General features: G+C 43.9%; 1 protein-coding gene across 3 annotated transcripts in view; it reads left to right on the top strand.

Moving 5' to 3' along the window:
* COBL (cordon-bleu WH2 repeat protein) overlaps positions 1 to 12,126 on the top strand; it is a 609,262-nt gene that overhangs the window by 262,691 nt on the left and 334,445 nt on the right. For all 3 annotated transcript variants that reach the window (XM_068236528.1, XM_068236529.1, XM_068236527.1), the window contains one exon: positions 353 to 547. In XM_068236528.1, coding sequence (XP_068092629.1) covers positions 353 to 547 — 195 coding nt within the window. The remainder of the gene's footprint in view (positions 1 to 352; positions 548 to 12,126) is intronic.

Below are 12,126 nucleotides of genomic sequence, written 5' to 3'. Positions count from 1 at the left end.
TTGCAATACTTTACAGACTATACAAAACCATTCACACCTTTCCCAGCCCCTCAAAGAGCATGACTATCTAATGTGCAACAACACATTGGGGCTAGTTAAAAAGCCAGCTTACCAACTAATCTGTTCTTGAACTATCTAGATTAAACTCTCAAAAACATTGATAGAGCCCACAAACTTCATGCTTATAGTGACATTGATTAGACTTGAACTCAGTGCCCCAGAGCTGTAAGATCAGAATGCTGGCCAATATGAACATACACTGTATTGTGCCAATGTTTAAAGTACTTGTAAAATGTTGAATGACAATATTATCGTATTAATCGTATTCTTAATCTACCTGCTTTTCTTTCAGTAAGAAAATAAAAACCCGTGCTCCTCTTCCACCACAACCCATGAAGCCCCACATGGAGCACATGTCCTCCACGGAGTCAGATGGAACTGGAAGTCAAAGTACAGAAGAAACCAAAGAAAATCTCTTGCATAGGAAAGTGGAACTCACAGTGTGTTTGCCAGATGGACAGGAAAACATAATCATTGTAGATGGAAGGTAAGTTAAAATGTAATCATTTTCAAAGCTTTATGCCATACTGTATGTGCCCCCTTTGCTGAGATTCTCTTTGAATTGATGTCTCTGGAACTACATGGAATTTTGTGGCTTTAATATGGAGACTGGTAGTGTCAGGGACAGGAAAGGAAAGCACGCTGGGGATTTTAACTCTTTCCTACTGCAAAAACTATTTTATTAAAAATGTTCCCACTTCTTGTCTGGAGAAAGTGAGGGAAATTCATTCAAAGATGAAGATGGAAGACTCTTGTATAGATAGGAGGAGTGATCAGAGTGGCAGTAGGGAGAGTAGGTGCTGCTCTTTAACCTCCTTGTCGGTAATCCCAAACTGGGGTCAGAGTGGAAAACCGCAGCTAAGAGCGGTAATCCCAACCTCTGCTCGGGGTAGCCACCGGAGGCTGTGTGTAGAGTATAGCGCACAGTGGACATTTCTACATACCGCCTGGAGGATCTCAACGTCGGCTGCCATTCTTCTTCCTCTCCTTCGGGGCTCTGCTTCCTCCTGGTGAGATCGCCGGCTGTCGTCATGACGACAGTCAGCAATTTCACTTTAGATTTAGAGTTGCAGCTCCCAGAGGATGGAGGCATAACTGCAGCGCTGGAGCCAGGGAGGCGAGTGATTGTAAAACTGCTTCAGATCTCCCTGGCAGCATGAGTTTTTTCCAGGTTTTAGGGTCTGAAATGGTGCAAAAAAATTGCACTTCTTTTAGAGCCTAAAATCCGGAAAGAATCATAACACCAAGGGGGTTAAAGAGGAACTGCGGTGGGTGTGGGTATAATGTAATGAAAAAAGTGCTTAATTTTTACAATAATTATTTATAAATGATTTAGTCAGTGTTTGCCCATTGTAAAATCTTTCCTCACCCTGATTTACATTCTGACATTTATCAGATGGCGATATTTTTACTGCTGGCAGGTGATGTCTGTGGAAAGAGATGATGCATTTTTGGCAGTTGGAAACAGCTTTTATTTCTCACAATGCAACAAGGCTCCCACAGTGTGATGTCAGCACCATGGTGCTGACATCACACTGTGGGAGAGGTTTCACCACAGTGTAAGCCATAGAGAGTCCCCTGATGATCAGTTTAAGAAAAGGAAAAGATTTCTCCTGGGAAAGGGGTATCAGCTACTGATTGGGATGAAGTTCAATCCTTGGTTACAGTCTCTCTTTAACTCTGTGCAGGACAGCTTTGTAATTAGACAAAAGGGAGAGAGCACACTCATTGCTCATTGTGTGTAAAAATGTTTGGCTGGCTACAGAATGATCTCACCCTTAGGTAATGCTGGTAAGCCCGTACGTATATCCCAGCTCAAGCGGACACTGCTTGACTGAGAGCATGGCCCCAGGTTGGGTGGGACAGAAGCCCTTAAGCTAAAGCAGCGTGGCTTAATGAGCCATAGCGCGCCCTATGCCCACCTGACACAGCAGTGCGCACTGCCATGTTAGGAGTGTGCCTTCCTTGCAATGTGCAAAGCAATGCGCATAACATTAACTGCGAGTGGCCTTCCTTTCTGAAGTATCGCTACCGCGATACTTTACTTGCTGCCACTACTGTATTAATTGACATAGCAATGTAAATTGATACAGTAGCGGCCGCGAGTGAAGTACCGCGGTAGCGATACTTCAGAAAGGAAGGCCACTCACAGTTAATGTTATGCGCATTGCTTCGCGTATTGTAATGCGTGTAACAAAGGAAGGCACTTTTCTTACATGCCAGCGCGCACTGCTATGTAATGTGTGCATAGGCCGCACTACTGCTCATTAAGCCCATTGAGTGCGCTCTCCCCCTTTCGTCTCTCTAATTCATACAGATGGGACGACACAGAACAGCAATAAAAATCCAAACCAAGGAAGTTCTAAACTCTTAACACATTATCCAAAATTAAATTAAAATGTATCCTGGAATGATACTTTAACACAAAAAATTGATTTGGATTATTATATAAATACCAGTGTTATGGATACAGCGGTCCCAGGGAATTTTGTTTCACTCTTGCTAAGGTTTTTTTTATTATAATACAGAAATGAATGTATAAAGCAGCAATAAAATGCTGCTTTTTAACCTCCTATACTTTGATGCATAACTTTGTAATTCTGATATTTTTGTACAAGCCTGAAGTTTTCTTGGCTGAAATAAGCAGCAAAGTGACTCTGAATACCTTGGCTGTTGATAATGGTAGAGTGGAAGTTTCTACGCTCTGCTTAACTTTGCATCAGGTGATTTTTATTTTTTTAATCACATCATGCTGACTAAGCTATTGGAGGGTGATGTAATACTCTGGCTTCTCATTGCTGCTAACATGAAATAAATATGCTTCACCATCTGAAAGATGGAGTGTAACGATTGGTGTCAGCAACAGCTTTTCTGATTACTGGTGATCTGCAGTATCACCACTAATACAGATGCTATATCTGATTATATGGTGATCTGCAGAATCACCAATAATGCTGATATAGCGTCACCAAGGTACTTGGAATGTGTAGGGTGTTTGGTGCAACAGTAATACAAAGAGCACAGGCAAAAGATCAGGATCCCCTGAGGAGCAGGAGACACTGACTGCATCAATGTAATTCACAACAATGATTCAGATACTACTGCAGCCGAGGATCTCAAATGCTAGGAGATCACGGTCTGCAAGGAGATTGAATCACCTGAGTGTAAGAGATGATTCAGACCTTACTGCAGAAGTATATTCCCGAGGAGCGGGAATAACAAGAACCCCTCAGCCTGGGCTAGACCCAGTGCTGAGGGTAGAGTAGTCAGGCAGGCAGATTCGGCAACACACGGACAGAGGCAGTACAGGAGCATGAGGCAAGATCAGAGTAGTTTCACAGGCAGAGTTCGGCAACTAGATCAGATAGGCAACGGCACAGAATCAGAAGACAGGAGAGTAGTCAGGCAAGCAAGAGGTCATAACAAATAATACAGTTCAATAGTACTTTAAGCTATCAAGGAATTTGACTAAGTGTGTATCCCCAGCTCCTGCTGGTTCTAGCACACTGTGGGATCTGACTCAGGTCTGAGAGTTAACACATATAGTATTCGCAAAAGCAGACAAGGACCAACTGACAGGCAGGGTCTATATATACTTGGAGCATTCCTTAGCTCCACCCCATTCACTCAACCAATCAGAAGGGGCGGCTGGAGTCAGCTGACCGGCTAGTCAGCTGACTGCCCTTCTACTTGCATAAAGGTCGTGTCGCCTTGCGCGCGTGGGCGTGACCCTCAGCCTCTGTGTGTCAGAGAGTCTATGCACAATGTCAGAATGTGAATGTGTGTTAAAAACTGCCGGCTGGGTTGCGGGAACCGCCGCCATGTCGCCGGCAGCGGCGGCGGTGTCCCTGCTGCCCTGCGACACAGGCGCTGTGCCGGGAAATGACTGTGTGGTGGAAACTGGCGGCTGAGATGCAGAGACCGCCGCCATGTTGCTTACTGCGGCGGCGGTACTTCTGCTAGCCCTTACAGTACCCCCCCCCCTCCTTGAGGAGTGGACTCCGGACACTTCCTACAAGGTTTCCCAGGATGTAACTGATGAAACTTCTTCCTCAATTTCTCAGCATGTATGCGATCCTCTGGTACCCAAGATCTGTCTTCCACACCATACCCCTTCCAGTGGACCAGATACTGCACAGAATTCTGTACCCGACGAGAATCCAACATTTTTTCAACCTCATACTCTGTCTGGCCCTCCACTACCACTGGGGGGGGGGGGGGGAGAGGAATCCACATACACCACTGGCTTCAATAAAGAGACGTGGAATGATCTCCCACTTCTCATGCTGTGTGGGAGATCAATCACATAAGAGACATCATTGATCTTTTTGGCCACTGGATAAGGCCCTATGAACCTGGGACCCAACTTGGTGGACGGTTGTCTGAGTGCCAAATGTCTGGTAGACACCCATTCCATGTCTCCTGGGGCAAGTGCCACTCAAAAGACCGTCTCTTGTCGGCCTGTTTCTTCTGATTTTGAAAGGCTACCTCTTTTCTTCACCTGTCCCCAAAGCTCCTTTAGAGCCTTCTGCCAATCTTCCAGAGCTGGGAAGGGAGAGGAACACACCGGCAATGGGGAAAATTTAGGAAACCTTCCTGATACAACCTGGGGACAACCCCGTTGAAGAGCTTTTTGGATTGTTGTGCGCAAATTCTGCAAAGGGAAAAAACTTAACCCATTCTGTTTGCGCATCTGCCACATAACATCTGAGAAACTGTTCCAGTGCCTGATTAACCCTTTCGGTCTGCCCGTTGGTCTGTGGGTGATACCCAGACGAAAAGGACAGGTTCATACCCAAACTATGGCAAAAAGCCCTCCAAAACTTCGACACAAACTGGACTCCTCTATCAGAAACCACATCATCCGGGATTCCATGTAACCGGAAGATGTGTTGTACAAAGAGATCTGCCAACTCTTGAGCTGAAGGAAATCCTTTAAGAGGAACAAAATGGGCCACCCATATGACAGACATACCATCGGACCTGGGGAGCTCGCCGACAAAGTCCATGGACAGATGGGTCCATGGTTCACTTGGCACTGGCAAGGGTTGTAGGATACCCACCGGAGCCTGGCGAGAAGGTTTGCTCCTGGCACACACAACATACTCTCTGACAAATTCTTTACAATCAGAGGCCAATGAAGGCCACCAAACACACCTCGTGAGCAGATCCAGAGTGCGAGTGACACCAGGGTGACCTGCGTTCTTATGGGCATGGAACAACTGCATGATCTGTAATAGGAAGGGAAGTGGTACAAACAGAACCCCTTCCGGTTTCCCTTCCGGAGTATCTAGCTGATAGGTAGCTAATGTGACTGCCCAATCCTCCCAGGTCTCAGTGGCAGCTAGCACCACCTTGCGAGGTAGAATGCTCTCGGGAAGTGCGGGCTGAGCTGTCTCAGGCTCGAAACATCTGGAGAGAGCATCCGCCTTGACGTTCTTACTACCTGGGGTGTACGTGATGACAAATCTGAAACGCGAGAAGAATAAGGACCAGCGGGCCTGTCGAGGACTAAGCCTCTTGGCCCCTTCAATGTACTCCAAGTTCTTATGGTCAGTATATACAGTAATAGTGTGTTCTGCTCCTTCAAGCCTCGAAGGCTAGCTTAATGGCAAGGAGTTCCCTATTGCCCACATCGTAGTTTCTCCAAGCAGGGGAAAACCTGCGTGAGAAATAGGCGCAAGGGTGTATCTTTCCCTGCGGACCCGAGCGCTCAGAGAACACAACCCCCACCCCAATTTCCGAGGCATCCACTTCAACCATGAAGGGGAGGGTGACATCGACATGTCTCAGTATGGGTGCTGAGCAGAACAAACTCTTTAACTGAACAAATGCCTCCTGGGCCTCTGTGAACCAATGGTGAGAGTCAGCCCCCTTCTTGGTCATGCGAGTGAGGGGTGACACTACCGCAGAGAAGCCCTTTATAAACCTCCTGTAAAAATTGGCAAAGATAAGAAACCTCTGGAGTGCCTTTAAACCCACAGGTTGTGGCCAATCTAACACAGCTGAAACTTTTTGCGGATCCATAGAAAGGCCAGTGGTGGAAATGACATAGCCTAAAAATGAAACTTCGGTGACCTTAAAAAAGGCATTTCTCCAACTTGGCATAAAGTGAATTCTGTCTCAACTTCCTTAATACATATTTCACGTGATTTCTGTGTTCAGTCAGATTAGGGGAAAAGATCAGTATATCATCCAAGTATACCAATACGAATTTTCCCAGAACCTCTCTAAAGACCTCATTAATCAGTTCTTGGAAGACGGCCGGGGCATTACACAACCCAAAGGGCATGACCAAGTACTCGTAGTGGCCATCGGGCGTGTTGAAGGCCGTCTTCCTCTCGTCACCATCTCTAATGCGTACCAGATTATAAGCACCCCGTAAATCGAGTTTGGAGAAGATGCTAGCATTGGTTATCTGAGCAAACAGGTCGTCAATCAAAGGTAAGGGATAACGATTCTTTACAGTGATTTTATTCAAACCACGATAATCGATACATGGTCTGAGACCACCGTCTTTCTTCTGTACAAAAAAGAACCCGGCCCCGGCTGGAGACCGAGAAGGACGGATGAACCCCTTAGCCAAATTCTCCTTAATGTATTCCTGCATAGCAAGCTTCTCAGGGCCTGACAGATTATACAAATGGCCTCTAGGGGGCATGCAACCTGACCTCAATTCAATCGGACAATTGAAGTTCTGATGAGGTGGGAGCTTATCAGCCGACTTGGGACAAAATACATCTGAAAACTCAATATATTGCTCTGGTACACCCTTGACTTGAACCTTGGTAGCACGGACTGCAACTTTCTCCAAACAATGAGTACGACAATGCTCTGACCAACTCAGTAATTGGCCCGAGGACCAGTCAATTTGAGGAGAATGTTGTTGCAACCAAGGAATCCCCAGGATGATGGTGGAGGTTGCCATCTGTAACACAAAAAACGGTAACTTCTCCTTATGTAAAACCCCTATCGTACACACTAGAGATGGGGTTTGTGAAAGCGGGGAGTCATCTATGGCAGTAACCATGAACTGACGGTTCAAGGGAAGCATAGGAATTCCCAATTTTATTACAAAATCGTAATCAATGAAATTGGCTTTAGAGCCAGAGTATCAATCAGAATCAGAATCATTTTTATTCGCCAAGTACAACGGGAGTCATACTCAGAATTATTTGTGGTACACATGGCATAGGCAAACTACATAGACAGGCAAACAGATGCGCAAGACAGACATTTACAGGTGTGCTGTGGTACATATAACAATTACATTTCCAGGAAGTAATTGTGGCCTACAAAACACAGAAGTTTAAGACAGTTCAGATTCAGGTTCAGAGGGGACTCAGATGGAGAGGAAGCATACGGGACAAAATTCACCTCCCTACTCCCACGAGTCTGTTTCTGATAACGTAGGCGTCGATCCACTCTAACTGCCAAGGAAATTGCTTTGTCTAGAGTCTTTGGATCAGGGTGCCCTAACAGTAAATCAGAAACTGGGTCAGAAAGTCCAGCCAGAAAGCAGTCTAACAATGCGAATGTTCCCCATCTAGTGGAACCAGCCCACTTCCTGAATTCAGCGGCGTAATCTTCCACTCAGCAGTACTAGCCCTATCCGGGTTGTCATATAACACGGCCATAGCCTTAAAGAAGTCCTGAACTGAGGTTAGTGCCTCATGCTCTGAAGGCAACCCATATGCCCAGGTCTGTGAATCACCAGACAGTAGGGTCTTAATTAACGTAACCCTCTGGTGTTCAGATCCTGACAAGTTAGGCCTCATTTCAAAATAAGAAAGGACACGATTCTTAAAATTCTGAAAATCGGATGTATGCCCTGAAAACTTTACAGGTATATCCATCTTGAGATCTGAGACAGAAGGGGATTGTACTGCTTTTACAGCATTTTGAAATACCTGAACAGACTCAGATATTTGGGTAACTTGTGTCTGTTGAGTATTGACCACCCTGGTAAGAGTGTTTACAGCGGTGGTCAGGACTTCCATCTGGCTGTGCAGTATATCCATTATGTTTGGTCTGCTGTTCTGTAGCGATTGGTGTCAGCAACAGCTTTTCTGATTACTGGTGATCTGCAGTATCACCACTAATACAGATGCTATATCTGATTATATGGTGATCTGCAGAATCACCAGTAATGCTGATATAGCGTCACCAAGGTACTTGGAATGTGTAGGGTGTTTGGTGCAACAGTAATACAAAGAGCACAGGCAAAAGATCAGGATCTCCTGAGGAGCAGGAGACACTGACTGCATCAATGTAATTCACAACAATGATTCAGATACTACTGCAGCCGAGGATCTCAAATGCTAGGAGATCACGGTCTGCAAGGAGATTGAATCACCTGAGTGTGAGAGATGATTCAGACCTTACTGCAGAAGTATATTCCCGAGGAGCGGGAATAACAAGAACCCCTCAGCCTGGGCTAGACCCAGTGCTGAGGGTAGAGTAGTCAGGCAGGCAGATTCGGCAACACACGGACAGAGGCAGTACAGGAGCACGAGGCAAGATCAGAGTAGTTTCACAGGCAGAGTTCGGCAACTAGATCAGATAGGCAACGGCACAGAATCAGAAGACAGGAGAGTAGTCAGGCAAGCAAGAGGTCATAACAAATAATACAGTTCAATAGTACTTTAAGCTATCAAGGAATTTGACTAAGTGTGTATCCCCAGCTCCTGCTGGTTCTAGCACACTGTGGGGTCTGACTCAGGTCTGAGAGTTAACACATATAGTATTCGCAACAGCAGACAAGGACCAACTGACAGGCAGGGTCTATATATACTTGGAGCATTCCTTAGCTCCACCCCATTCACTTAACCAATCAGAAGGGGCGGCTGGAGTCAGCTGAACGGCTGGTCAGCTGACTGCCCTTCTACTTGCATAAAGGTCCTGTCGCCTTGCGCGCGCATGACCCTCAGCCTCTGTGTGTCAGAGAGTCTATGCACACTGTAAGAATGTGAATGTGTGTTAAAGGCTGCCGACTGGGTTGCGGGAACCGCCGCCATGTCGCCGGCCGCGGCGGCGGTGTCCCTGCTGCCCTGCGACACAGGCGTTGTGCTGGAAAATGACTGTGCAGTGGAAACTGGCGGCTGAGATGCAGAGACCGCCGCCATGTTGCTTACCGCGGCGGCGGTACTTCTGCTAGCGCTTACATGGAGAAGCTATTTTGTGGCCTGTACTAAATAACATAACAAATAGCACATAGTTGTTCTTTTCCTTTGAAGATAAAATGTAACTATTCTTCATCTTTACCGACTTTTCATAAATAGACCCTTAATAATTGGTAATGGTATCTAAAGTCATTTAAAAACATTTGCATCGCTAACTGCTTATGAAATCCAGATTATGGGTGCAGCGTTTCACACAACACCACACCTTGTTTCTTCATCACCATAAACATAAAAGAAAAAGGTTCAGCCTGTATTGTAACACATCTCATTTCTTCTTCATACGTGTTGATTATCTGAAGTTAACATTAGCTTTGTAGGTACCTATTTCATGGCAGAGTCTGCAATGCACTGAGGCATTTCTGTTTATAATTTTCTGTTAAATTTTATCTCTCGAGATCTTGTTTACTGAAAACATGAGTTATATTATCAGGCAGGCATGTATTCAGTATGATCTGAAAAAGGGGGCAAATTTGAAAACACATGAAAGTACAGCATGCTTACAAATACTTATTTGATCCTCTGCTAAAGTCGGAAGTTTGTAATTTTAAGCTGCTTGGACCTACCCTTTAAATAAGCCCAGCCTGTCCAATCTTTCTTGGCAAATGAGACCTCCTATTCCTATGATTATTTTAGTTGTCTATATTGCACTTGTTCTAGAATGCCAAGGCCCATCCAATAGTGTAGTGCCCAAAATTGTATCACATACACCAAATGTGGCCTCACAAGTACTTTATACAGAGGCAGCAGTATATTAGAATGTTATAATTTTATTTTCTGTTTTATGCATTCCAAAATTTTATTTGATTTATCTGCTGCTTAGCATTTAATATGGTTACTTAACTTGTTGTCAAGTCTCCAAGTCTGATGTTTTGAGCCCAAATTACTATGCTGTGGAAATCCTGTTGTAATATGTTACCATCCTTATTGTTCATAATTCTGCATAATACTGTATAATCAACTAGTAATTTGGTTGGCACTAATGGTTGATGATGTGCAGGATCCTCCCCTGGATCCACAGGTAATCCTTTTTTCAATCGAGATACAGAATAAACTGTGCCATCTATTAATATCCCCTTTATTAGGTGTCCAGTAAAAAAGGTGCCCAAGTACATCCAAAGTGCAAATAATACATCAATTAAAATTGATCAGCTTCTCAGTTAGTAGTCCAGTATGTCTCAGTGATGCACAGCATTTTGGTAGGTAGGGTGGAGCACTTCCCACTCGGAGTCTCCTCTGCATCTGTCTGCTTGTGGAAATAAACATGCTTTACTTTTAAACCTGTGCCTGCCATACTGTTCTTTTGGAGGTATTAATTCGAATGCTGGGCAGCAGCACGGTTGGGGAAGTTTAACATATATATGTGGTCTGTGTGCTGGTCAGTACTCTATCATTGCAAAACAGGTACAGACCTGTTGGGAAACTTGGGGTCTCAAAAACAGCCAATAGAAAGTTATACGCTAAACTAAAATAGACACAACATTGATTTCTGTGGCACAAATGGGCACAAACAAAACAGCTGATGTCATAGTCTGGGAAAAAAATATTGCTATCATGATCGAAACAAAAGCAGCACAAATCTTTTATTTTAATTTTAGTAACATTCATTTTTGCAGCACAGATAGACACAAACCTAGTACAATCCAAATATGATGGATATTTTGTTTGTGTTGATTATAGGGCAGGCAGCTTTACAACAGTTCTCCATAGAGGGCCCTTACATCACTTCTATGTAAATTACCTGGCGATTCTACTAGCTACATGTTCATTTAAGAGCAATGCATTTGCAGTAGATAAGTCAATCATACCCATGTATACCAAGTTTAATATACAGTATACCTGACTGCAGCTACACTTTACCTGCAGTCTGCTGCTCCAGTTTCCCTTGTACCTATGTGATACATCAGCCCCAGTATGTTTTCCTCTGACTTTGTTGCTAAATTCTGTGATGGATTTTAAAAATGTCTCTAGACCAGATTGCTTAGTAAAAAACATTAACATTACATTCAGTGTGGAATTAATTAGGAACATGTTGGGCTTATTATATAAATATAGCAGCAATTCCTTAATTTTCAAGCTTTAGTTTTAAGTATCATCTTTTAAATAATGAAAGCAGTGCTAAGAGACTGATTACAGAGTGCTACTAAGAATAGCTGGTAGACGTATCAAGATGTTAATCGTAGAATGAGTTGTGTCCTAGTCTGTGGCACTGTGCTAAGAGAATAGCCTTAACCCCTTTGTGTCTGCAATCCATGGGAAAGCATTTCTGGTAAAAAAATATATTGTCACAGAGAGTTTTACCTGTATGTATTCAAAACTGTTGAGAGCAATCAGCTCTAGCAAATGGATGCTGCTAATAACCGCTTAGGGCCTTATTTAATTTACTTTTTCATCCTAAGTTTTCTCCTAGTTGATATTTTCACACTTCATTCACTACTTCAGCCTATCTGGACAACTTTAGTCGTCGAGATAGGCACTGCTTAAGTCTAACTGGATGCGTATACGTGTCCAGTGTTTAATGCGTGCACAGCCGCCGCTTTTACCTGGTGGTATTTCCATTTCGATGGTTGCGGAAGGGCTTCCCTGAACTAATTGCAGTGCCTGTAATGAATGAACATGACCCCAATCAAGGGCCCTGTCCATTTATAAGAACGAACAAAATGAAAGTAAAAAAACATGTTAAAAACATAAACAAAAAATAAAAAACAGTAATTAAAATCCATAAATAGTTTTTTTAGGGACTCAGCTTTTTTTAATATGTATGTCATGAGGGTATATTACTGTGTCATACATTGTACTAGGGGCATAATTTAAATGTTATGATAGCTGGGACTAATGGGCAAATAAAATAGGTGAGTTTTATGTATAGAAACATTGCTTATTTTAA

This window comes from Hyperolius riggenbachi, chromosome 5, assembly GCF_040937935.1.
Source record: "Hyperolius riggenbachi isolate aHypRig1 chromosome 5, aHypRig1.pri, whole genome shotgun sequence".
Classification (NCBI taxonomy): domain Eukaryota; kingdom Metazoa; phylum Chordata; class Amphibia; order Anura; family Hyperoliidae; genus Hyperolius; species Hyperolius riggenbachi.
This window is presented reverse-complemented; position numbering and strand designations above follow the sequence as displayed.